This window comes from Sus scrofa, chromosome 9, assembly GCF_000003025.6.
Source record: "Sus scrofa isolate TJ Tabasco breed Duroc chromosome 9, Sscrofa11.1, whole genome shotgun sequence".
Lineage (NCBI taxonomy): Eukaryota > Metazoa > Chordata > Mammalia > Artiodactyla > Suidae > Sus > Sus scrofa.
Window position 1 is genome coordinate 127,140,356 of NC_010451.4, and position 27,770 is coordinate 127,168,125.

Genomic DNA, 27,770 nt, shown 5'->3' on the forward strand with positions numbered 1-27,770 from the left:
TCAACTCGGATCCTGCATTGCTATGGCTGTGGTGTAGGATGGCAGCTGCAGCTCTGATTTGACCCCTAGCCTGGGAACTTCCATATGCCACACGTGTGGCTCTAAAAAGCAAAAAATAGAAAATAAAAATGAAGGTGCTCAAATTCAGGTACATGCCATTTGATTTCCTTTAAGTCATTGCAACGATAGCACAATCCTGGAATGATTGTGTTCTGAATATGTAACAGGGCTTGAGCCAGTGGGGTTGTTTTTCCGGAAGCATGGCCCTCATGTGTATGAGAGGCCAGGCATGTGGTTGCTGAATTATGGAAGATACACATGTAGCCAATTAGATGAGTAGAGTTGAGTGAATGAACTCTCAGCAGTTCCAAAAAAAAAAAAAGTAGGAAACAAAAGTTAAAGACTCCGCAGCTGTTACCAGTAGCTGGTTCTGAAAGCACTTAGGTCTTTTGTATTTTCTGGGGAAGGGGCACGTGGTTGTGGCTCATCTGACATTTTCACTCCCTTGGCTTGATGGCACACTTACTGTATTTAAGTGGGATTTATTTTGTTGTGCTCTGTTTGTTGAACATAATTTTCTTCGTTTCAGGAACGAACTTCAGTGAACCCCTGAAACTCATACTGACTTACTGACTTTCAGCTTTCACTGAAATCCAAAACCCAAAAGGAGGGTGATAAAAATTGTTTTGACAAGATAGGCAAAGAATTGTCAGTAGCCAAATCACAGACTTCCTAATTCTTGAATTCACGTGTACTTTCGTGCCTCAAATATCTCTAGCGTTTAAGATTTTGATGCAGCTGCTAAAGCTTAAAGATTTGTTTCTGTTCTGAAATCCTTTGTAGTTCCACCTAGCATTAAAGGAGGAAATGTCACCACAGAAATATCAGCATTGATCAACAGCATAATTAAACTGGAATGTGAAACACGGGGACTTCCGGTGCCTGCTATTACTTGGTATAAGGATGACCAGCCAGTCATATCCAGCTCACAAGCACTTTATATCGATAAAAGACAAATTCTTCATATTCCTCGAGCACAGGTTTCTGATTCAGCAACATATAAGTGTCAAGTCACCAATGTTGCTGGAACTGCTGAAAAATCATTCCATGTGGATGTCTATGGTAAGGAAAAAATGTTTTAATCATGGACTTTTCTGCTTATACTTTCTAACATGCCACCATGCAATCTGTTTACCACTAAATCCTTGATGGGTTGGGTTCTTTTCAATATGCATGGATAGGAATCAGAAGAATTTGTCCCATAGTTTGAAAATGTATTTTTATTTTATTTATTTATTTTTTCTTTTTAGGGCCATACCTGCGGCATATGGGGGTTCCCAGGCTAAGGGTCAAATTGGAGCTGTAGCCGCTGGCCTATGCCACAGCCACAGCAACGTGGGATCCAAGTCGTGTCTGTGACCCATACCACAGCTCATGGCAATACCAGATCTCTAACCCACTGATCGAGGCCAGGGATTGAACCTGCATCCTCACAGATACTAGTTACATTCGTTTCTGCTGAGCCATGATGGGAATGCCTGGAAATATATTTTTAAAAGCTAAGGTTAGCAAGATGTGGTCAACCGTTTGCCCAAGGCACTTGGAATCTAGGCCATTTGATTTTTATGGAGAAGGTAAAGTCATTGTTAGGACTAAGATCATTCTCTCCAATTTGTCCTTTGTAAGCCAGACGCAGCATAGAGTATACCGCAGTATTTGGAGTAGTTGCCCATCCAGTGAACCAAGAAATTCTTTTCTCAATAGCTTAGGGGGAAATGGACATATAGGAAGTTTCTTCTATTGTCAAACTACGAGAGAAAAAAATCCACTTTATTCCATTAGGATCATAAAGAATTGCCTGAAATGTTACTTTTTTCTTTCTAGTTCCTCCAATGATTGAAGGTGACATGGCTCTGCCTATCAATAAACAAGTGGTCATGGCTCATTCACTGACACTGGAATGTAAAGCTGCTGGCAACCCTCCTCCAGTTCTCACTTGGTTAAAAGATGGTGTGCCCATGAAAGCCAGTGATAACATCCACATAGAAGCTGGCGGGAAGACCCTGGAAATCACCAGTGCCCTGGAAGTCGATAGGGGGCAGTATACATGTGTGGCTACCAGTGTGGCAGGAGAAAAGGAAATCAAATACGAAGTTGATGTCTTAGGTAAACGAGGGTGCCACCCCACCTGTATCCTCATGTTCATGGCAAAACCTGACTAGTTTATTGCATGCTTATGTGTAGAATAATAAAACAATCTTAGAGATTTAGTTTATCTGTTCAACACTGGGCTACACATCACCGAGTGTGGATTGTCACCAGCATCCCAAGATCTAACAACCCACATAAACCCTCCACTGATTCTGGGAGGCACCCTTTATAAGTATGTAGATGCCTTTTACGTCTTTGACAATGTCTGGTGGCAGAGTGGTCTCTTGTCCACTCTGCTAAACAATAGGAAACTTAGTCCGTGGGCCTTGGGAAGTCATTTTGCAACCTTGAGTTTCTGTTTCTTAATAAATTGAAGGCTTTCAATGCAGGCCCAGTTTTTAAGATCCTCTTTTCTTATTCTTTTGGAAATAAGCAACATAAAATATAATTCAGCTTTATGTTCAAATAGTATCAGTGGCACCATAGTGTTAGATGAACTGAGAAAAATCCACCATGTGTCAAAAGTATATTTATTCATCCCGGCAAATATGAATTGTAAAATGTGTTACAATACATTTCAAGTCCCCTTCATGTACCAAATTACCATGATGCTTATCAGCCTTCTAAAATGCAACTTGGCATTGCTTAAAGTGTTGCTGTTTTTTTCCTGTATACATTTTTCTGTATGTTACATCCCCGTTGTTTTCTAGTGCCACCAGCTATAGAAGGAGGAGATGAAACCTCTTACTTCATTGTGATGGTTAATAACTTACTGGAGCTTGATTGTCAAGTAGCAGGTTCTCCTCCACCAACTATCATGTAAGGGTTTTGGTATGTCTTCTAAATACATCCCACTTCTTTCTTTGACTGTTTTTTTAGCTACCTTGAAAGAGGTTCTGAGTCATTAAAAAATAATTGTATGCAATTATATTAATTATATCTCTCTTTTAAAGGACATACTCTATATATATGGCAACTTTTGCTTGATATTCATCAGGCCCATAACATCTGCTCAATTAGAGAAATTCATTATATGCTCTCAGTAATTACATTTTCACTTCATAGAAACAGACACGCCATATATGTCAGATCTTCTCTAGGCATTGAAATGTGTAATGAACAACTGAATTTAAAAAAGAAAAATTAACATCTGTACCCACAGTGGGTGGAAGGTCCAGGCCAGGGCTTGAATCTAAGCTGCAGCTGCAACCTATGCTGCTACTGCGGCAACACTGGATCCTTTAACCTACAATGCTGGGCAGGAAATCGAACCTGCACCTTAGCAGCAACCTGAGCCACCTCAGTCAGATTCCTAACCTACTGCACCATGGTGGGAACTCCTGAACAACTGAATTTAAAACAATGTACTGAACATATTAGGGAACTAGAAGAAGTTAACATATATATATGATGACCAATTCTATTTTCTCATTTCTTTATTCCCAAAGCATTTCTCAAATACTTTCATTTCCAAGGTGCTATGGGATATGCAAAGGAATGGATAGTCAACTAACTGTTGGAATAAAGTATGTTCACACATTGTAAAACTAAATGGAAAGTGATAACTCATAAGAAATTAAAAAACTCTAGTGCTATATAATCTTGGGGTTTTCTTTTGCAGATGTTTTAGGATTGTGTATGTTTTACTGGTTAATATTATTTAAGCATTTGAAGTGAATGATATGTAGAGGCATCTGCCTCTTTCTGTAGCCCCACAGTAATAGAAGAATAAGGAGCTCTAAGCATAGTTGTTGGGTTCCAGCAATAGGCCAGCTTCTTTGTTAGGCCACATTTCCTTTTTCTCTTCCCCATTTAGTTTATTTTATAGAGTGAATAAATGGGAAATTAGGCAGGTGCGCAGGTGAGAATACATATGTATGTGAAAATGTATTATATATACATAAGATACATAAATATATAAATCAAAAAAATAAAAGAATCGAGTTCCTCCATGATAGATAGATAGATGGATGGATAGATAGATAAATTGACTGATTTGGGAACATAGATATTTAAAATATAATTAGGAACATTCTTACTTAAAATGTATCTCCAGACTTCATTTTGCCTTATTCCTATAGGTGGCTGAAGGATGGCCAGGTAATTGATGAAAGGGAGGGATTCAAGATTTTACTAAATGGACGCAAACTGATTATTGCCCAGGCTCAAGTGTCAGACACAGGCCTTTATCGGTGCGTGGCAACAAACCCTGCTGGAGACCACAAGAAAGAGTTTGAAGTGACTGTTCATGGTATGCTGAGGAAGGGATGGGAGCAATTCACTGAAAATTAATTTACACATTGTTTCAGTATTTACTTCAGGTCATAGCTCAGTAATCTGGATACATCTTGAATTGTGGAAACTAATGCGAATTAGATTGCAAATTCGAGTTTAAAGAGATTTTTAAGGCACTTGGCTAACACAGAAGACTTAGCCGAGACGTACCATGTGAATGAATTGGGACCGAATTCTCCACAGAATGCCAGGGTCTGTGGAATGCGACCAAAGAAGACAGAAGAGGCTGGCAGCAAATTCCAAATAAAGGGGGGTGGGGATCAGCATTCAAAGCTTCACCCAAAACAGGAGGGAGTGTGAATAAAGTCATTTCCAGAAATGGAGGCTGAGGGTCTGGAGCACATAAGTGCATTCATGGAACTGGCACAACAGGGTTAGAACCATCGGTTTAATGACGGATCCAACTCTCTGCCAGGGTATTATGTGTCCCATGGCTAGCAGACCTTGGGAAGGGAGGGACTGGAATGAGAAACTGGAGAGAGTTTGGAAGCCATAAGCAGAGATTTCTGTGAAGATCAACTTCATTTTTGCCAGGCAGACTGGTTTTTTTCCTGCTTTTTCAGTCTTGTGATGGAATACAGCTAACCCTCTTTTTCGGTGTGAATTCCAATGCCTAAGTGAGGGAATCTGGCAGACCCAGCTTACATCAAGTGACCATCCTGGATTTAATCAGCCTTGCTTGGGGCAGAGTAAAGTGATATAAATATGAGCGCTAGAGACCCACCCTGGTTTAATGAGCTAGTTCTAGAAAGACGGAGGATCACAATAAATTGGGAAAACACACCACAAGGTTGCCAGCCATCTGTGGATGTGGACTGCAGCTGCTATACATTTCACTTATTCTTTAGAGAATTAGCGATCCTTAGTTAAGAACTAAGTTATACCTAAAATTGCTAAAAATTGTAAACGAATTACATGGGATGAAATTATTTTATTATGTGTCAAAACAGGCATTTGCCCTTTCCTAAATACAGACTTCAGTGCTTGAGCTCACTGATTATGGTTTTCTTTCATTCTCTCTCCCTCCTTCACTCACTGCCTTTTTTTCTCTTTTTCTTAAATTTAGTCCCTCCAACAATCAAATCCTCAGGCCTTTCTGAGAGAACTGTAGTGAAATATAAGCCCATCACCTTGCAGTGCATAGCCAATGGCATTCCAAATCCATCCATTACATGGTTAAAAGATGGCCAGCCGGTCAACACTGCCCAAGGAAATCTCAAAGTAAGTATGAATACTACTTTACCTAAGATGAGGAAGCTATATAGGGAGCTATCACATTCTCCTTTCTTAATTGTTGATCTTCCTGTTGGACAGATTTTTGCAGGAGGTTTACTAAAACAATATGTGTATTTCTTAGAGTCTTTTAGACTTTAACTTAATATTTTGATTTGAAAAATGGAATTAATTAGAGACGAATTAACCTTGACAGTGATATTGATTTTAACGTGGTAGTTGGTCTTATTTCAATTTACAACTATTTTAACAATTAAAGACTGGTGTCTCATAGATGAACCATTCATCAGTACTAATTCAGAGTATCTAAAAGTATGATTAGCATTGACTAGGATTAAGGCAAGTCTATATCTATATAAACCTAAGTGAAATATGTCTTGAAAGCATAGATTAGTTTATAAACTTCAAGATCAGAGACTCAGTTTCTATGAATAAGATCACTTCTGTATCTTTCATACTGAGTATAATCCCCGGCATATTTCTTGAATTAATAGATATGTAGTTTTAAACCCAAGTAATCTGAATGACACATGTAAAATAATTAATAGATTTAGCTGCTAAGATCAAGTTAATTGACTCATACGGGCTTGAACTTTGCTTGAGGTAAGTTTGAATAATGAGAGATGATCCAAGTTCTTTTCCCAGCAGAAGTGATAGATAACTGTTCGTTTATTATTCCTATTCCAAATCCAGTGGAACTAGTCCCCTACCTCTGTGCTAACAAAAGATTCAATATGTAGCATTCTGACATAATACAGATAGACACCTGTTTACCTGGGAGACAGACATGTGTCATATAATCATACCAAAGTATAATTGCAGACTGTGAGGAGTAATTTTAAGAAACAGCATAGAGAGGTATTATAATGAGGAAAGCCTTTGAGTTGTGTGTCTGTTTGCAACCCCTGGAGCTTCTCAAGTGTAAGCTGAACCTGGTCCTCTATTCACAGAGAGCAGAGAAAGACCTAAGAAAGAGGCACAATACCCAGATGGGTAGGGGCACAGGTTTAATCAGCAAGGGAACCTACTTATGAGGCTTATGTTGGGCACCTGCAAGATAAGTAGATCTATGTTGGGCACCTGCAAGATAAGTAGATCTCCACACCTGCCCACCAGAATCTTAAAAGTTTACTGCTTTCAGTCACATGTGTTGTCCAGATGGTCTCAACACCACACTTATCTCAAGGCTGTGACCTTGGGCAGCTTGACCTGGCACTGGGAAGACAAGCAGAACGCACATTCCAAGGATGGGGAGAGGGTGAGGGGCCTCCACATGCCTGGGTCCAGCTCAGGGATCATCCACAAGGTAACATCCTCTCAATGACCTCCCCCAACAGCATGAGGGTGATTTATGGAGAAAGGCTGTGAGCAGAATCTGAAGAATGTTTAGGAATTAAACGGGTGAGTTCATAGCAGAGAGCCGAGCAGACTCTTTCAGAGAAGGTGTGCATACAACTTAAAGTGAAGGGGAGCGTGGCAGGATCTGAAAACAACCAGTGGATTAGGGAACCTGGAGCAAGGGAGAGATGGTACCAAAGGAAACCACAAAATGGGGAGGAAGCATTTATGTAATGTTAATAATTTCATTTTCGCTTTAAAGCAATGGGAGATTTTTGAACAGTTTTAAGAGAAAAGTGCCGTGATCAGGCTTACATTTTTTAGTAGTTATCTAGGCTCCTTTGAAAAATGAATTGAAAGAATCAAGAATAGATATGTGGAAATCAGCTGGACTTATATGCACTTGTTTAGGGGAAAAAAGATAGAATTTGGACTCACGTGCTAGCCGTGGAGATGAGGATACATGGTTATATTTGAGAGTGATTTATTGGCTTTGAGAGTGATTTATTGGCTAAGTCATTACTGCTTAACTATATATTATTAATGAAAGATGATGGAGGGGGGAATGTCAAGGAAAACTAGTAGCAATCTATTTACACAAACGCATAGATAGTGACGCCATCCAGTGAGAAAGGAGATGTTAGAGGAGGACACATTGGAGGGAGAAGAAACTATGTTTTAAGTTTTATATTTTAGGAGGTTGAGTTGACCTTGAAGTAAACCAGTGAAGATGCAGCGTAGACCATTCAATATATGGTTCTGGAGCTCAAAGGATAGCTCTGGCTGAGGATTTAGACGCATAGATGATATTTGAAACCATGGACATGGATGAGTTAATCCCAGGGCAGGATAAAGAGTGAAAAGAAATTGGAGAGAAAACTGATCTAGTTTAGTCTTAAGAAATTACAGCATTTAAAGGCCATGTGCAAAAGTCCAGAAGTGAATTTAAATATAAGAACGTGCTGTTTAACGTGTTTAAGTACAGTATGGCTGGAGAATACATTAAGTGGGAGTTTTCATAGGGGTGTATGGAGGGGAGATCTTATGGGGTCAGAATGTGGGAAGCCTGGAGGGTCATGCTGAGTGTGGATTTCATTTTGGGCAAAGTGTGGAGCTATGAGTGAGCTTTGAAGGAGGGACTGGTAAAAGAATCAAATTTATGTTTTAGACAAATTATTCAGGCAACAGGATGCAAGGTAGGTGAACAGTTTGGGAGGTTGGAGACACTGACATATAAAGTAAGGAGCTATTATAATCCCACAGTGGCTGTGAGAATGGAAAGAGAGGATCTGAAAACCACAGAGTGGTATCATTAATAGGAGAGTCAAAGTGAGCTATGAAACTCAGATGACTGGGAGAATAGTGGGTGCCAAGAAACAAGACCGGGAACATGCAATGAGAAGTGGTTTAGACATACGAGGAACCAGTTACAAGCTGTGCTTTGCATATGTTAAATTTCATGTGCTAACCTGTCCAGCAGACAGCTGGATGCTCAGAAGAGAAGGTGAGATCAGTGCTGTAAATTTAGGAGTCTGCCCAGGATTCTTCACTGAAGCCATGGGTTTGGATGAAAACCTTCAGAAAGCCAAGTTTCCTGTTTATGGGACAGGAGGAGGAGGCAGATTCCATAATCTACTAAGAAAGTCAGAGGGATGAGAACTGAGAGAATGCTGTATCTCCACCTCCTGGAGAGGAGAGCCTCTGAAGAAGTAAAAAGTTGTAGATAGTCAATGAGAGTATGAGGTCAGTGCCAAGAATGCTGGATGCTCTGCTTAGAAGTTACTAGTAACCTCTGAATAATCAGTTTCAAAAGGAGAACCACTGAATCACCAGTTCCAAAATGGTGGAGGCCAGCTGCAATGCATTTAAAAGGGAAATAAGGAAAACCAGTCTGGAGGAAATTTATCTACATTTCTGTAATTCATGTTTTATAATTATTATTGTTTTTCCAACCCCCATGACCGTTTAATCAAAAAAAAAGATTGTTGTTTTAAAACTACTTATGAAGTGTTATATAAGTGAAACAATGTTGTTTTTTTTCAAATAGCTTAAATTTTCATCACATACCTCATAGTTTCACTGCTAAAGTCTTTTATTTAGTGGAGTTTTATGACTGTACCAGCAGACTAGCCCTAGGTAATTTTATTTTGTGTTTCCCAGTGAATAAGAAAAGCTTTACAATCAAAGTAGTCAGTTTCCTTGTGCAGGCTGAAGTGGTCTGGCTCTAATCTATCAAGAGATAATTAGATACTGGCATAAAAATAGAATTTGATATTATAAATTTAGATGAGTTTGTCTGTCTCAGCAACTGTTTTCAAGCCCAAGTATAAGGTACAAAATGTTGTCATGCTTTCTGATCCCAATTAGATACAGTCTTCTGGTCGAGTTCTACACATTGCCAAAGCCCTGATGGAAGATGCTGGCAAATACACCTGTGCGGCTACCAATGCAGCTGGGGAAACACAGCAGCACATTCAACTGCATGTGCACGGTAATGGTATCTCCACATCTTCACAAAAGAGTATTTCTGTGGCCTTTGTTCAAACATACTGGGCCCATTTTTAAAAACACTTACCTTTTTTTTTTTTTTTTTTTTTTTTTTTCATTTTAGGGCCACACCTGCAGCATATGGGAGTTCCCAGCCTAGGGGTCAAATCGGAGCTGCAGCTGCCAGCCTCACTACAGCTCAAGGCGATGCCGAATCCTTAACCCACTGAGCGAGGGAATGAACCCACACCCCCATGGATATTAGTCTGGTTCTTAACTGCTGAGCCACAATGGGAACTCCCACCTGTGCTTTAATTATTTGAACTCGCTCAACTGATCACTTTGTGCAGATAACTTTTGTGGAAAAAACAGCAGTGGAGGGCTTTTCTTTAGCATTTTCTCTGATGTTCTTGCCTGTCTATAGGATGGATTTTGTGTGTAGAAGCTGTCCTTGACTCAGGATCTTCTCTTGTGTGCCTTAATAAAAGTCTGCGTGGCCAAGGAATGCCTCATCAATGTTACGGCTTCACAGTAAAAACTTGAAAAACTCCCTGACCTTGAGTGTAAGACTTCAGCTCTCTGGAGGCTCATCAAAAAGTACCAAGAATTGTAGACTTTCCTAATTCAGCCAAAATATTTGCATAGAGCTGGCCAAGATCTCCACGTACCTGTTAATTTTCTCTAATTCATGTGATTGTTTGTTAAACCTTTTATTCATTCATTCATTCCATCCATTTGTTCATTCATATATTCACTCCACATTTACTGAGAAAGCTTAATGCGCTAGCATTTAGCGTAATTGCAGGTACATAGGAGGCAGTTAATAAATACTTAACAAATGAAAGAGTAAATAGTAAGTGAGTGAAAAAACTTAATTTGAACCTTGCACTCTTCTAATCTGCTTTTTTTTACATATTTTCTTGTATTTAAATGACCCAGTTAAAAGACGCAGAGCATCAATTCTCTAAATGTTTCCAATAAACTGACATATTCTTTCCCCAGTTCTCAAATACAAACATCTAACTTACGGATTCACACACACAGACCATGTTCCGTGTATATGGATCTTTATTTCTTCGCTGAGCAAATTCATGTAAATGATCTTTATTTTTTCATTGCGTAATTTGCTTAAAGACCAAGATACTGACTGTAACTGTCCTGGCATTGGCTCACTGTACTTCAGGGTTTGGGAACAGACTGAGCCTCCTCTCCTTTAAGTTCCTTTAAATTCACCTTGTCCCTCATAAGGCCCTCTGTAGCGTTCTCATGTTCTTTGGCAGCTGTCTCTAGCATATACTCAGATCTCCACGTCATCTAGGAATCGCTCACCTTCCTCATTTTCCTTCTCTGACTCTCCTTATCTCCTCACATTGGCTGTTTGTCTGCTTAGTTTCAGTTCTTATCTGGCCTCATTGTTAGCTAAAAGGAAATACTGAAGTAGAATAGCATTGTTGCAATCTTCTCAGGCACTGGAGTCATGTGACTTTGATTTAAATTCTGTGCTCTGTATAACCTTGAGGAAACCATTTAATCTTTCTGACTGTCTGACTCGCAGAGGACTTTTGAGGTTTAGAGGTATTGGATGTAAAATAGCTCCCACGTTGATTCTTTCAGGAGGTACCAAAAAGAAAGATTTTCCATTCTCTAGACTGGTTTAAATGACTTCAGTGAAGATTCTGTCATGAAGAACAGAATGTCTGTCTCCAGAACTGGGAAGAACCAAACTTCAGTTTGGGGCTCCCCAACTTGTGGTCATAAAAATCTTATGAATTGCTTAGTAAAAATACAGCTTCCTAGGCCCCTTCTCAGATCTTCTGAAACAGCTTCCCTGATGCAAGTAGTCTGTGCCCGTTACATTGGCCCAGATGATAAAGGGTAGCCTGGAGACTTGCCAGTGTAGTCAAGAATCCAGAGTCCATGACAGAAATCAAGTAGCCCATCAAATACAGAGCAACAACAGAAAATTAAAAAAAAAAAAAAAAAAAACTGAATCAGTGTCTAAGAAGACAGAAGTCTATAAATGCGCTGTCTGAATGTGGTAACAAAATGTGTTAGCAGGAGATGTAAGGAGGGTACACACTTAGGTGGAAAAAAATCACCAGAGACAGGGGGAGCAAGCTGGAAGATGTCTAGGTTCATGTGAAAAGAAAAAGAAATAGAGGGTTGGTCATTGTAAGGATTTGTTAGAAACTACCAAATTAGATGAAAAATATAAAATCTTCTTTTTTAATATGAATCACAACTAGAATAGAAGTAAGATACATTAGTAGCCAAAACTGTTTCATCTAATATGATCTTGGCTCCTCTGAATAACAGTTCACCCACCTGAAGGGAGAATAAATGATGGAGTGAACTTCTAACTGAACTATGATCACCCTGGAGGAAGTAGTTGGCTGAGTGCATGTGATAGGAGTAGGGACAGAAAGTTGGTGTGTCATTTGGATACATATGATGGCAGGGTCACAGTGGATGCAGATAGCTCCAAACTTGCTTCTGTCCTCTTCCAGAGTTGGGTTAATAATTTCAGTGACAATTAGAGATGTTAGGAAAGGTATAAGAATTTCTAAGGGATTAGCTAATGATAGATTTCAGAAAAGACCACAGAGGTTAAAATGACAAGTTAATCTCATGTGAAAAGTGACATAAGAGTAGCGTGGGAGAGAGTGGCTTTAAGGTAGCAGACATTGAGGAGTTTACCTTGTGGCTCAGCAGTAACAAATGCCATGAGTATCCATGAGGATGCGAGTTCTCACTCAGGATCCAGTGTTGGCTTGAGCTGTGGTGTAGGTCGCAGACACGGCTCAGATCTCGTGTTGCTATGGCTCTGGCATAGGCCAGTGACTATGGCTTCGTATCCTGGCCTGGGAACTTCCACGTGCCACAGGTGTGGCCCTAAAAAAAAAGATACCACACATTGAAATATTTGAGGTATTAATGGTTCTCTCTAGTTATTGTAAATATGATAATTCTGTATCAAAATAAAAGCTAGTGAATCCTAGAAGTCAGTAATAGAAGCTTGTGATAGCTGTGGTATACCCTTGATCTCTGAATGCTTCCCAAGTGGTGTATCTAATTCAAGTGCTATATATTTAGAGGGGCACTGAAAAATCTATAGGGAAACAACTATCCTTAAATTTAGTTCATGGATTAATTGATTTAACCAATCCTAAAGGTGCTTTTTAAATTGGGATTTGTTTTAATCCCAAACTTTATTGATGCACCAACCCATTTAGCAAATGAGCATTTACTACAATTGTTACACCGATTTTTTTGTTATAGTTGATTTACAGTGTTCTGTCAATTTCCGCTGTACCGCAGTGACCCAGTTATACTTTTATATACATTATTTTTTTCGCATTATCCTCCACCATGTTTCATCACAAGTAATTAAATGTAGTTCCCTGTGCTATACAGCAAGGTCTCATTGCTTATCCATTCCAAATGCAATAGTTTGCATCTACTAACCCCAAGCTCCCAGTCCATCCCGCTCCCTCCCCCTCCTCCTCGGAAACCAGAAGCCTGTTCTCCATGCCCATAAGTTTGTTTCTCTTCCATAGTTAGGTTCATTTGTGCCATACATTAGATTCCAGATATAAGTGATATCATATGATTTTTGCTTACTTCCCTTAGTATGAGAGTCTCTAGATCCATCCATGTTGCTGAAAATAGCATTATTTTCTTCTTTTTTATGGATGAATAGTATTCCATTGTGTATATTTACCATATCTCTGTAATCCATTCATCTGTTGATGGATATTTAGGTTGTTTCCATGTCTCGGCTATTGTGAATAATGCAATGAACAGGGAGTATATGTATCTTTTTCAAGGAAAGTTTTGTCCAGATATATGCTCAGGAGTGGGATTGCTGGATCACATGGTAGTTCTGTATTTAGTTTTCTGAGCTACCTCCACACTGTTTTCCATAGTCGTTGTAGCAACATACTTTCCCACCAACAGTGTAGAAGGGTTCCATTTTTTCTACACCCTCTCTAGAATTTGTTACTTGTAGACTTACTAATGATGGCCATTCTGACTGGTGTGAGGTGGTACCTCACTGTAGTTTTGATTTGCATTTCTCTGGTAATTAGAGATGTTGAGCATTTTTTTTTTTTCATGTGCTTGTTGGCCATCCATAGGTCATCTTTGGAGAAATGTCTATTTAGGTCTTCTCCCCATTGCCCCACTGGGTTGTTTGTTTTCTTGCTGTTGAGTTGTATGAGTTGTTTTTAGATTTTGTAGATTAAGCCTTCATGAGTTGCATTGTTTGAAAATATTTTCTCCCATTCTGTTGGTTGTCTTTTTTTTTATTCTTTCCTTTACTGTGCAAAAACTTTTAAGTTTGATTAGTATTCAGTCCTAAAAACTCAGCCTTCCAACTGTTTAATATTTTTATTTCCTCTAAAAAGATTGTAGATGCTTCCATTCTTCTCAAGCATGGAAAATAGGGTTTCCAAAAGATGGAGTAAGGGGGTGTAGTCTCCTGGACTGGAAGACAAAGTCATGCTCCCCTGGGTTTCAGGGAGAGTTCTATCTATTACAGAAGTTAGAGGCTCTCAGTAGGTGGTCCTTTTTGATGATCAAAGTTTCATAATTCTGGAAGTTCTAATTCTCTAGACCAAACTATGAAATCTATTTAAACCTCAGAGATTTGCCAACTGAGACAGATGTTTCCACAAACAAACGATTATTTGGGGTCTAATGGCTCGAGTATTCATTTCATCTGCACTTAATTATTTCCTAGCTAAAATCAACCAAGGTGAAGCACCCAGAAGTAGAATGTTGTGGTTAAGACATTGGCTTTGAATTTGGGCTCCTGGAGTCTCAAGTAATATCTGGAGAAGAGTGGACTTAGATGTTAACTTTTGAAAAGCTCAGTTTTCTCATCTGTAAAATGGGAAGGATGACGATAATACTAAAATCGGGGAGGTTGTTCTGAGGAATAAACATGTGACTAGACGTGAAAATAGCAAGATGTCTATTTCCTTGTCATCATCTGTAAATAGTAGCTTAATGACTATTTTGGCCAAACACATAGTTGGCTTCTGGCCCTTCTCACTGTGCCAATATTTTAACAAACACATCTAAAGTCTTGCTGTCTTTACTGTGGACCAGGAACAGTCTTGGGTCTGTATCGGTTGTCTGGTGAAAACATTAGTGGCGCACCCTTAATTTAATTATATTCCTTTAAAGTATTTCATTGGTTAACATCTGCTAACACTCACTTAAAAAGGTTTCTCTGTCATTTCTGTGCTTTGCTTGACAGCCCACTTGTGGCCTAAAGGAGACTTAAAAATATTGTAGGGAACTTATTTTTTCTTTTTTTAAAGGGTAGCTTCAGTTCAGGGCCCTACTATAGTATTTTCTCAGTATAGATGAATTTATTTCTCATTATTATAATTTTAATGCTTAAGGAAGATTAACTCACTCAAATCACTTTTAGATCAGATATGTATTAATCCATTTAACCAGGATTTGAAAAAAATGAATTCATGCCTTTGAATGATTAAAATAATGGGCAAAATCTAGACCCACAATATGTCTAGAAGAAGGTATTTTGCTTTTGGCAGGTTATCTGCATAAGCTTTTAGAAGAAAGAAAAAAACTCAGTAAATTGATTAGTTCAGTCTTCTGCTTGGAGTATACAGACATCGTATTGTCAACATAAGATATTATTACCTTACCGATGCTTCTTCGAACAGTGTTCACCCAAATTTAAAGTTTTAAGACCATCTTTTTAATGCTGGAAAGAAATAATAGAATGGATACTTGTATTTACTTCTTACCTAAAAATGAACCAGGACCATTTATTGAAAAGACTAATTGTTTCCCATTGAATGGCTTGGCTTTTTTTTTTTTTTGAAAATCGTTTGATTATAAATATAAAAGTTTCTGCATTCTCAGTTTTTTTCCAATGCCTAAATGTGTATCCTTATACCAGTACCACACTGTCTTACTGTCTTGTTTGTTTGTTTGCTTTTTAGGGCTATACCCGCAACATATGGAAATTCCCAGGCTAGGGGTTGAACTAGAGCTGTATGTAGCTGCAGGCCTACACCACAGCCACAGCAACATGGGATCTGAGCTGTGTCTGTGACCTACACCACAGCCCACAGCAATGCCGGATCTCTGACCCACTAAGTGAGGCTAGGGATGCAACCTGCATCCTCATGGAAACTAGTCTGATTCTTTTCTGCTGTGCCCCACCAGGAACTCCCCCACACTGTCTTTTGTATTCCTTTTCTTCCTCAGATTTATTGAAATATAATTGACAAAACTGTGATGATTTGATATATGTATACTTTGTGTAGTAATTACTATAATCAGGTTACGTAACACATCACTTCACGTAGTTACCACTTTTTGTGTAAGTAGTGAGACTACTTTAGCAATATATTAGTAGTAGTAGTACAGTCGCCATGTACATCATGTTCCCAGGACTTAGTAAGATTATAACGAAGGCTTGTACCCTCTGACCAGCATCACTGCATTTCCCCCACTTTCCAGCTCCTGGTAACCACCATTCCACTCTCAACTCTTTTTAAATTCCACAGTTGAGATCATATAGTACTTGTCTTTCTCTGTCTGGCTTATTTCACGTAGCATAATGTCCTATAGCTCCATACAGGTTGTTTCAAGTGGCAGGATTTCCTGCTTTCTCACGGCTGAAAAATATCCCATTACACGAGACAGAGAGAGAGAGAATGAGAGGGAGGGAAACATCTTCATTATCCATTCATCTATCTATGGGCATTTAGGTTGTTTCCATGTCTTCACTACTATTAATAATGATGTGACGAACATGGGAGTGCAGATACCGCTTTGATATACTGACTTTATATCTTTCATATTTATACCCAAAAATGTGACTGTTGGATCATATGACGGTAGTTCTGCTTTTAATTTTTTTTTCACTTATAATGATTTTTATTTTTTCTGTTTTAGCTGGTTTACAGTGTTCTGTCAATTTTCTACTGTACATCCAGGTGACCCAGTTACACTTACACGTATACATTCTTTTTTCTCACATTATCATGCTCCATCATAAGTGACTGGAGATAGTTCGCAGTGCTATACAGCAGGATCTCATTGCTTATCCATTCCAAATGCAACTGCAGCACTATTCGCAATAGCCAAGGGATGGAAACAACCTAAATGTCCATTGACAGATAATTGAATTAAGAAGATGTGGTATATATACACAATGGAATACTACTCGGCCATCAAAAAGAACAAAATAATGCTTTTAATTTTTTGAGGAAGCTTCACACTGTTTTCCATAGAGGTCATACTATTTACAGTCCTACCAAGAGTGTACAAGAGTTTCCTTTTCTTTACATCCTCACTAACTTATTTCTTATATTTCTTATAATAACTATCCTAACAACTGTGAGGTGATAACTCGTGATTTTGATTTGCATATTCCTCATGATTAGTGATGTTGAGCTCCTGTTCATGTACCTGTTGGCCGTTTATATATCTTCTGTGGAAAAATGTTTCTTTGAGTCCTTTGCCATTTGTCTAATCAGATTACTTATTTTTTTGCTATTGAGTTGTCTAACTTCATTGTATATTTTGGATATTAACCCTTTATATTAGATTGTAAATACTTTCTCTCATTTTATATGTCACTTTTTAATTTTGCTGATTGGTTCCTTTGCTGTGCAGATGCATTTTAGTTTGATTAGTTCTGCTTGTTTAGTTTGCTTTTGTTGTTTGTGCTTTTGGTGTCATACCCAAGAAGTCATTGCCAAGAGCAATGTCACAGGGTTTTCTTTCCTATATTTTCTCCTATAAGTTTGTGGATTCAGGTCTTACATTTAAGTCTTAAATCCATTTTGGGTTAATATTTGGGTACCATATTATCTTGAATACACTGATTAATTTTCATATGTTAAACCAACCCTGCTTTCCTGGGATAAATCCCTCTTAGCAATGGTGCATTATCTGTTTTATATGTTGCTGGATTCACCTTTATTCTGTTAATGATTTTCATGTCTGTCTTCATAAGGAATATTGATCTGTAGTGTCTTTTTATTGGCTCTTTCTGTTGGCTTTGTCATCATGGTAAAACTGTCTTCTTAGAATGATTTGAGAAGAGTTTCATTCATCTTCTTGGCTATATTTTGAAAAAGTTTGTGAAGGATTCATGTTAATTCTTAAATGTTTTGCAGAATTTACCAGTGAAGCTATATGGATCTGATATTTTTAGTGTGTATGTGTGAAATATTTGTTTTATTAGCAATGCAATTTCTTTATTATATGCCTATTCAGATTTTCAGCTTCATTTTGAGTCACTTGTGTCTTTCTAAGAGATTATCTATTTAGTATATCTAATTTGCTGCCATACAACAGTTTATAATATATAATATAGGCCTTTTTGATTCTCGAATTTATATAATTTTATTTATAGTCCTTTTTTAATTCTGTAAGCTTTTGTAGCCATGACCCTGCCTTCATTCCTAATTGTAGCAAATTTGTCTTCTCTCTTTTGTTTTGTCTTGGTCAATTGATCTGAAATTTTGTCCTTTTGTCAGTCTTTTCAAAAAAATTTTGGTTTTGTTGATTTTCCCTGTTGTTTTTCTGTAGTCCATTTATTTGTGCTCTAATCTTTATTATTTCATTTCTTCTGCTTATGTGGGGTTTAGTTTACTCTCATATTTTCTGGTTTCTTTAGATGGAATGTTCAATTATTGATTTGAGTTTTTAGTTTTTAGTATAGGTGCTTACAGATACAAATTTTACTCTAAACACTGTTTTATGTGTATCCCATAAATTTTGGTATGTTGTGTTTTTATTTGTCTTCATCTCCGAGTATTAGCTAATAGTCCATGATTTCCTCTTTGACAAATAGGTTACTTAGGAGTATATTTCTTCATTTCTACATATTTTTTAATTTCCCACTTCTCCCCTGATTGATTCATAATTTCATTCCATTGTGGTTTAGAAACATACTTTGTATGATTTAATCCTTTTAAATGTTTTAAGACTTGTTTTATAACCTAACATGATTTATTCTTGAGAATGGTACATGTACACTCAAGAAGAATGTGTGTTTTATTGTTGTTGGGTGAATTATTCTATATGCATTTGTTGTTTATAATGTTCAAGTCTTCTATTTCCTTGTCGAATTTTTTGTCTGATTTATCCATTATTGAAAGTGGAATATTGACATCTCCAACCACTATTGTTGAATTGTCTTTCTCCCTTTAATTTTTGTTCCATATATCTCAAGACTCTGTTGTTATATGAATATATGATTGTAATCATTATAGCTTTTTGGTAAATTAATACTTTGGATCATTTTAAAATTTCCTACTTTGTTGCTAGTAACGATTGTTTTTTAAAGTTTTGTTTGTTATTAGTATAGCCTCACTTTTCTTATTTGATTACTGTTTGCACAGTATATCTTTTTCTATCCTTTTTCTTCAACTTATTTGTGTCTTTGAATCTAAAGTATCTTATAGACAACATATGAGTTGTCATGTTTTTATTTTTGTTTTGATTTTTGAATCCATTCTGCTAGTCTCTGCCTTTTGCTTTGAGAGTTTAATACATTTGCATTTAATGTATAGTCACTGAGATAGGATTTCGGCCTACCATTTACTATTTGTTTTTATATGTATTATATTGGTTTGTTTTTTTTGATCCTCCATTACTGCCTTCTTATCCTAAATAGGTATTTTCTTGTGTACCATTTTATTTATGTTGCTGCTTCTTTTTCTACATTTTTGAATTCATTTTTAGTGGTTTCCCTGAGGATCACAATTAGCATCTTAATTAATTATGCTTTGGGAATTTCCACTGTGGTGCAGTGGGTTAAGGATCCAGTGTTGTCTCTGTGTTGGTTCAGGTTGCTGCTGAGGCTCAGATTTGATCCCTGGCCTGGCACAGTGGGTTAAGAATCTGGGATTGCTGCAGCTGTGGTGTAGGTTGCAGTTGCAGCTCAGATTCAGTCCCTGGCCTGGGAACTTCCGAATGCCATGGTTACAAGTGAAAAAGAAAATAATAGTGATATTATACTTTGAATTAATACTAATTTAATTTCAATAGTTAAAAAAAAAAATTGCTCCTATGTAGTACCCTTCCCTTTTCCCTCCTTTGTACTATTATGATCATACAAATTACATCTTTATTCATTGTGTCTGTCAATATAGCTTTATAAGTATTGATTTATGGTGCTGTCTCTAAATCAGAGAGGAGAAAATGTTGTATGCAATATACACAGTTTTACTGCCAGTGCACTTTATTTCTTTATGTGTATTTAAGTCACTGTTTCTTTGTGGCCTGAAGGGCTTCCTTTAGTATTTCATGTAAGGCTGGGGGCTAGCAATGAATTATCTGTTTTTTTAATTTTCTGCATATGTTTTAATTATTCCTTCTAAAGGACAGTTCTGATGTATATAGAAATCTTGGTTGATAGTCTTTTTCTTTTAGCACTTGGAATAAGTCATCCCAGTTCCTTATGGCCTCCATGGTTTGTTTGTTTTGTTGTTGTTGTTGTTTTTTTGATAAAAATTGGTCTTATTGAGGATTCCTGTATATGACACATCACTTCCATCTTATTACTTTCATCATTTTCTTTTTGGCTTTGGCTTTAAGCAGTTCGATTATGATGTATCTACAGGTGAATTTGCTTGAGTCTATCTAAAGCAGAGCTTATTAAATTTCTTGCACATGTAGATTAATGTTTTCCATCAAATTTGGGAAGGTTTCAATCATATTTTTTTCAAATATTATTTCTGCACTTTTCTTTCTCTCCTTTTCAACTCCCATTTTGCATAATGCTTTGTCGTGCCCCACAAGCCCTCAGAGGCTCTGCTCTGTTCATTTTTCTTCATTCTTTTCTCTTTCTGCTCCTAAAATTAGATAATCTTAACTGACGTGTCTCCAAGTTGCTGATTCTTTCTTATTCCAGCTCAAATATTGCACATCCAAATTTTAGTTGCTTCTTTTTATAATCTCTATCTCTTGATTTACACTATTTAGTGAAACATTTTTCTCCGGCTTTCCTTTTGTTCTTGAGACATATTTTTCTTTAGCTCCTGAAACATAATTAATATAGCTAATCTGTAGTCTTTGACTAATAAAGTTCAACATCTGGATTTCCTCTTGGAGAGTTTACATTGACTGTTTCTCTTCCTGAATATGGACCATGTTGTTTCTTTGCAAGTTTCATGATTTTTTACGTAGACATATTAAATAATATAATGTGACAAGTCTGGAAATCATATCTTCTTTTCTCCATAATTTTTGTTGTTGTCACTTCTATTGCTCTTTTTTTTTCTCTTACCTATTTCTTTTTTTTTCTTTTTTTTTGTTACTCAAATGAATTTATCACATCTGTAGTTGTATAATGATCATAACAATCTGATTTCAATCCCACAGCCCAAGCACATCCCCCCACCCCCCAAACTGTCTCCTCTGAGACCATCAGTTTTTCAATGTCTGTGAGTCAGCATCTGTTCTGCAAAGAAGTTCCATCTGTCCTTTTTTCAGATTCCACATGTCAGTGAAAGCATTTGATGTTGGTGTCTTATTGTATGACTGACATCACTTAACATGATAATTTCTAGGTCCATCCATGTTGCTAAAAATGCCAGTATTTCATTCTTTTTAATGGCTGAGTAATATTCCACTGTGTATATGTACCACATCTTCTGGATCCACTCCTCTGTCGATGGACATTTAGGTTGTTTCCATGTCTTGGCTATTGAAAAGAGTGCTGCAGTGAACATCAGAGTACATGTGTCTTTGTGAGTCATGGTTATCTCTGGATAGATGTCCAGGAGTGGGATTGCTGGATCAAATGGTAGTTCTATGTTTATTTTTCTGAGGAATCTCCATACTGCTTTCCACAGTGGTTGCACCAATTTACAATCCCACCAACAGCGTCATAGGGTTCCTTTTTCTCCACACCCTCTCCAGCACTTATTGTTTGTAGACTTTTGGATGATGGCCATTCTGGCTGGTGTAAGGTAATACCTCATCGTGGTTTTGATTTGCATTTCTCTAATAACGAGTGATGTTCAACATGTTTTCATGTGTTTCTTGGCCATCTGTATGTCTTCTTTGGAGAATTGTCTGTTTAGATCTTCTGCCCATTTTTGGATGGGGTTGTTTGTTTTTTTGGTATGGAGCTGCAGAAGTTGTTTATAAATTTTGGAGATTAATCCCTTGTCAGTCGATTCGCTTGCAAAGATTTTCTCCCATTCTGTGGGTTGTCTTTTTGTGTTGTTTAGGGTTTCCTTTGCTGTGCAGAAACTTTGAAGTTTGATTAGATCCCATTTGTTTATATTTCTTTTTATTGTCAATACTCTGATAGGTGGATCTGAGAAGATGTTGCTGTCGTTTATGTCAGAGAGTGTTTGGCCTATGTTTTCCTCTAGGAGTTTGATAGTGTCTGGTCTTATATCTAGGTCTTTAATCCATTTGGAGTTTATTTTTTTGTATTTTGTTAGAGTGTTCTAATTTCATTCTTAAAAATATGGAATGCTTCATGAATTTGCGTGTCATCCTTGTGCAGGGGCCATGCTAATCTTCTCTGTGTTGTTCCAATTTTAGTATATGTGCTGCCGAAGCGAGCACTCTATTGCTCTTTTGTTTTGTTGTTTCTTCTGTTTACATATTTAGTGAGTAGGTAGAATGCTGGCATTCCCCAAATATTCATATCCTAATCCTGGTACCTGTGAATATGTTAGGTTACATGGCAAAGGGGAGTTAAGATTACAGGTGGAACTAACGTTGTTACTCACTGACCTTAAAATCATAAGGGTCATTATAAGTGGAAGAGAAAGGCAGAATTTCGGATTGATAAGATGTGAGAATGTCTTACAAGCCCTCCTTACTTTGCCATTGCTGGCTTCGAAGATGGAGGAAGGGGCCCACAAACTGAGGAATGTAAGCATCCTCTCTGTAGGTTGGAAAAGGCAAGGAAACAGAGCTTCCTCTGAATCCTGCAGAAAGGAATCGAGCCTTTCTGTAGCCTTGATTTTAATGCATGTCGAATTTCTGATCCATGGAATTGTAAGTTAATACATTTATATTATTTAGACTACCAAGTTTGAGCTAATTTGCTATGGAAGGAAAAGCAAACTAATATGATGACTTTTCTGGACAATGTGAAGTCTGTTTTACAGTCTTCAGAATGCCCCTGGAAAAGTGTTTGCAATGAGCAAGCTCTGGGTCTGGTTAAGTAAAGACAAGTTCTATGAGTGGGAATTTCCAGGGAAGGGCCAGACTGGTCCAATCATGAGTTTTCTAGGAATGGGGCTTTTAGGTAGCTCCAAACCCATTTTACTCCCTCCAGTATCTACTGGGCTGATTTTGTCACTGTGATCTCAGGGATTTTGTTTTCAGAGTTACTGCTGAAGTGAAAAGAGAGTGATGGGAATAGAGTGAGATAAAGTATCATAAAACTCATGGTTCTTAACTAGATTTATATGTTTTTCTTGAATAAATACCTCTTGGATTATTGCCGGTCTTTGGTTAATTTCCAGAATTGTGGAAATGTTGGTTTTGATAATTTTTCTGATGTTCTTTTTTTATGGAGGAGTGGATTTTCAGAGTCCTTACTATGCCATTCTTGCTGACATATAATCTTTTTTCTTTAAGTTCTCTAATGGAGTGAAAACTAGCCAACCTACTCCATAGCTCTTTTATTTCTGATTTCCACCATATTGTTTTATTGCAGCAGCTACATAGTCTGTCAAAGCCCTCAGTGATCAATTTAGTCCAGAAGGCTTAAGGTTAGTACTTAAATAACTGTTTTGAAGGAATGTACCGTGGACTAATTATTTTTCCTTTCCAGTTGGAAAAGTCAGATAGCCGTATTTAAAGGTCTTTTGTCCTTAAATACCATCTCATGAGTCAGAATTTAGTGCATAAAATAGAAATAGTCCAGGCATTTCAAGCAGGAAGGGTTAAACATTGAATTAAATAGATACAAAAAACTACAGGTGTGAAGGAGGAGTGGAATCTAGGCTTTGTCTTCAGTAACCCCTTGCACTAAAACAGAAATATGGCCCACAGATGTATCTACTTTTGAGGACATATTTTTGTTTTAAACTTGTCAAAACCTGGCTTTTAGTTTTAATGTCTTTAGTTATTATTTTTTTAATTGCTTGTTTTCTTTGGAGTGGTCTTCTGCATTTATTTTTATTTCTTTATTCCTGAATCCTGTTCATTTATTTTATTGATCTTTTTCTAGAATCTGAGTTGAATGTTCAGAACATTTATTTTCATTATTTCTTATTTTTTAGTATATTAATTAGGGCTGTAAGATTTTCTTTGAGTAATGTACTGCTTAACATGCCTTAAGTTTTAGTTTGAATCAATTTCATTCTAACTTATTTATTTTTACTCTTAATTTTTTTTCTTGATTTCCTCTTTTACAAGATTTTTTCACCTTGTGAAGAACATTGTATTTTACTACTGAGTTCTGTGGTTTTTTATTACGGTTTTATTAAATTGTGGTTATAAATGCTTTATTGGGATTTTTGTGGCCTAAATATATAATCTCTTTTGAAAATATCCTGTTGACATTTGAAAATAACATATATTCTTTGTTAACCGTAAATATATAAATACATACATATACACAACACACATACACACGCACACACACACACACACACACACACACACCCCATATACATATGCAATCTGGATGGGTGGTTTTCAAATGATCTATAACATTTTTGTTTACCACATAATCAATTTATGAGAAAGGTATACTAAAATACAGTACTTTTATATTTTTCAAAAATTTTTTTCTGCTTTTTAACAGTCTTTGTTATTCAATGCATAAAACATTATCATTATAATGGATTCTTCATGAATCGTGGAGTTCAATCAATAGAAAGCATTATTTCTGCTTTGTATACCAGTTTGTCAGAAATTGATATCACCCTTGTTGTGGTATACCTTTGTCAAGCTCTTTATTGTCATCCTTTTTGCAATTGTTTTACCCATGTTATTTAATTTTAAAAAGCACTGTTAACTCTCAAATAGGGTTGACTGTCCACTGACCAAGAAAATGAACTCATTCTCAGTTATGCTCCTCATTTATATTTTTTTATTTCTGCTGTCTTTTTAGTTCTAATCATTTTCTTGCTCCCCTTTCTCTTTTCTCCCTTCCCTGTTTTTTTACAGATTAATGGATCAATTGTTTACTCTTATAGGAGTCAGAGATCAGGAGCTCTAGTGCACTGAATAAGTTAAATTTAGCAAATCTTTAAAATACATTTCTATGTAAACCTCAGACCTAACGTACCTGCAGCATTTTCTCCAAATAAGATTAGGGCTCTAGTTTACTTGTCATTTTGTTTTTGTCCTGGCTTCCTTTGTACACTCTTTGAGACAGGAAAAGACATAGGGCATTGCTGTTCCAAGTTGTCATTACTTTCACCCATGCCTCTTCGATTTTCTGAATTCCTGCTTTATAAATACATTAAAAATAGAGCAGCATTGTCTGTGATTAAAGCTTCAAATGTAGTTTTCTGTTTTATTTTAGTAGTTAACTACAACTTTTATATCAAAAGCAAAACTAATTAACAAAATGATTCTAATTTCTCTGAAATGGTTTAAGGTAGTACCGTTCTAAGATAAAGTCAGATATGTTGAGAAATATCAATAGCCTTTTACTAGAGACATTCAAAGGCGTTAGATTACTTCTTGGTAAAGGCAGTTCATCATCAGACCAATCAGATAAATTGGAATAAGAAAATACTCCTTTAACTTTCCTTTACTTCTCTGCTAATCTACAGTTCTAAGGGTTTTCCCATCTGGGCACAGAGACAGAGATAATCCAGTAAACCTATTAAGATCTTTTTTCCATCCTATTCTTCATTTCTACTTAGTAGTATACTTTGGTATTATTCCACATATATCATTATATATAAGTGAAAGAAAGAAAGGAGGAAATGCTACTTTCCACTGAGCAACAGTTTCAGTTTAAGCATCCTGTTATGTGTGTTAATTATCTCTTTGGGCTTCTTACAGAACCTCCCAGTCTGGAGGATGCAGGGAAGATGCTGAATGAGACCGTAGTGGTAAACAACCCCATACAGCTAGAGTGTAAGGCAGCTGGAAATCCCTTGCCTGGTATGTTTACTTGTGGACTCTGTAACTTATTAACATTTTAAGGTCTCTGGGAATTGCTGTATCTCTTTATAAGCATAATAAAGTAACTACTGATGAAAGAAATATACTGCATTTCAGGAGTAAAACATTGATAATGGTACTATTAAGTAGATATTTATGAATTCCCATGCTTTAACTTTATGCAATAATTTACTCATTTAAACAATGTAGAAATATGTCATTAACTAATTGTCTTACTGACCTTACTATGGACACAGAGCCCTCAATGTTATTGTATGTACATTTATGTTGTAAAATATTTTTTATTGAGTCTAAATTGATTATAAATCGGTCATTGGATAAGACATTGTTTTTTGTTTTTTGTGTTTTTTTTTTTATTTTCCCACTGTAAAGCAAGGGGGTCATTGTTTTATTGATTCTCATCACTGGTTAGTTGTTCATGTGTCAATAATAATATAAAACTTTGAGGTTAATAGTGTGCATGGTGTTGGTTTTGATTAGTTACATAAACAAAGATTTTATAGATGAGAGGAATATGTACTACACCAAAAAAAATAGAACTGGTTGAAAATTGCTAACAAACAGGTATTAATACATTAGAGATAATGTAAATACCTTTTTTATAAATTCACCTCAGAATTTTCATTGGCTTGGCTATTCATGTTTTTCTAAGGTTTACCTCCTCCTAAAAAAATTAACCCTGAAGAAATATTTAAGCAGATGGAACTAGAATGATAAGCATAAGAATAGAGCAATTGTTATTGCTGTAGCTAAGCTCTGATGTAGTGTGTGTGTTGAGCTTTTAAAAAATTTTTTTAATGAAATGGGCTTCTCTTCTCCTCTCCTTGCAGGTATTATGTGGTACAAAGATAACCGTCCACTGTCAGGTTCCGGTAGTGTGACTTTCTTGAACAGAGGACAGATCATCAGTATTGAAAGTGCCCAGATCACAGATGCTGGCATATACAAATGTGTGGCCATCAACTCAGCTGGAGCTACAGAGTTATTTTACAGTCTACAGGTCCACGGTTAGTGCTACTTCTCCTAGATTCATCCTGGGGTAAAGAAGCATTCAAAATGACTCAGTGCATCTATAAAATTCTAGTATAAATATTTAACAGAATGTGTTATGGGCATCTTTATTTGTGAGGGTGCAGTGTTCTAAAACCGATATGTTTATATTTTTCTGATTCCTGTTCAATGTTCTATTTTCACATATCATGGAATTTAACTTTGCTTTAGGTGAGTTATTGAAAACAGTCATCAACAATCTTAGCAGCTAAAGACAATAGCCCTGTTTGTAAATATTGCCTGCCAGAATCATAGGTATTATTTGAATAAATGTTTCCAAGTTATTATCTAGAATAATGTTTTTAAGACCAAGGAGTTTTTAGTTAACATACAGAAGTAGATACAGTAGAAGGAAAAACTCACAGAGACACACACAAGCCTAGAAATCAAGAAATAAAATGTTGGTATTCTCTGTGGTACGGCAGGTTAAGGATATGGTATTATCACTGCAGCAGCTCGGGTAGCTGCTGTGGTGTGGATTCAGTCCCTGGCCCAGGAACTTTGACATGCTATGGGTGCAGCCAAACAAAAAAACCTAGTAATTTTTTAAAAAAGCAATCAAATGTAAGATATGTTACTATGGACACAAGATATAGTCATTATTATTTTGAGATGAAATCCTCTGTGATCTTAACATCTTACTTTTATTTATTGATTTTTATTCCTTTTCAGTGCCCCCCTCCATTTCTGGTGGCAGTAACATGGTGGCAGTGGTGGTTAATAACATGGTGAGGTTAGAATGTGAAGCCCGAGGTATCCCTGCCCCAAGTCTGACCTGGTTGAAAGATGGGAGCCCTGTTGCTAGTTTCGCTAATGGGATACAGGTACTCTCTGTCATTCCTTAAGTGATGTCTCCCATCTAATTATTCAATATAGGAAGTATAAACAAGCAAAACTACTAAAGAGATTTGGAGAACAAGGATTCACAAATGTTTTGCAGAAATGTACATGTATGCATCTGTAACTACCATGGACCCACAATTAGGATTTCTTTTTTTTATTTAAAAAAATTATTATAGTTGATTTACAATGTTCTGTCAGTTTCTGCTATACAGAAAAGTGACTCAGTTATACATTAATATGCATTCTTGTTT

The 27,770-nt window shown here is 36.8% G+C and overlaps 1 protein-coding gene across 3 annotated transcripts in view; it reads left to right on the top strand.

The window, feature by feature from the left end:
• HMCN1 (hemicentin 1) overlaps window positions 1–27,770 on the top strand; it is a 492,489-nt gene that overhangs the window by 290,148 nt on the left and 174,571 nt on the right. For all 3 annotated transcript variants that reach the window (XM_021102638.1, XM_021102639.1, XM_021102640.1), the window contains 9 exons: window positions 844–1,122; window positions 1,885–2,166; window positions 2,862–2,970; window positions 4,233–4,402; window positions 5,513–5,667; window positions 9,385–9,508; window positions 25,504–25,605; window positions 26,457–26,633; window positions 27,349–27,500. In XM_021102638.1, the coding sequence (XP_020958297.1) occupies window positions 844–1,122; window positions 1,885–2,166; window positions 2,862–2,970; window positions 4,233–4,402; window positions 5,513–5,667; window positions 9,385–9,508; window positions 25,504–25,605; window positions 26,457–26,633; window positions 27,349–27,500 (1,550 nt within the window). The remainder of the gene's footprint in view (window positions 1–843; window positions 1,123–1,884; window positions 2,167–2,861; window positions 2,971–4,232; window positions 4,403–5,512; window positions 5,668–9,384; window positions 9,509–25,503; window positions 25,606–26,456; window positions 26,634–27,348; window positions 27,501–27,770) is intronic.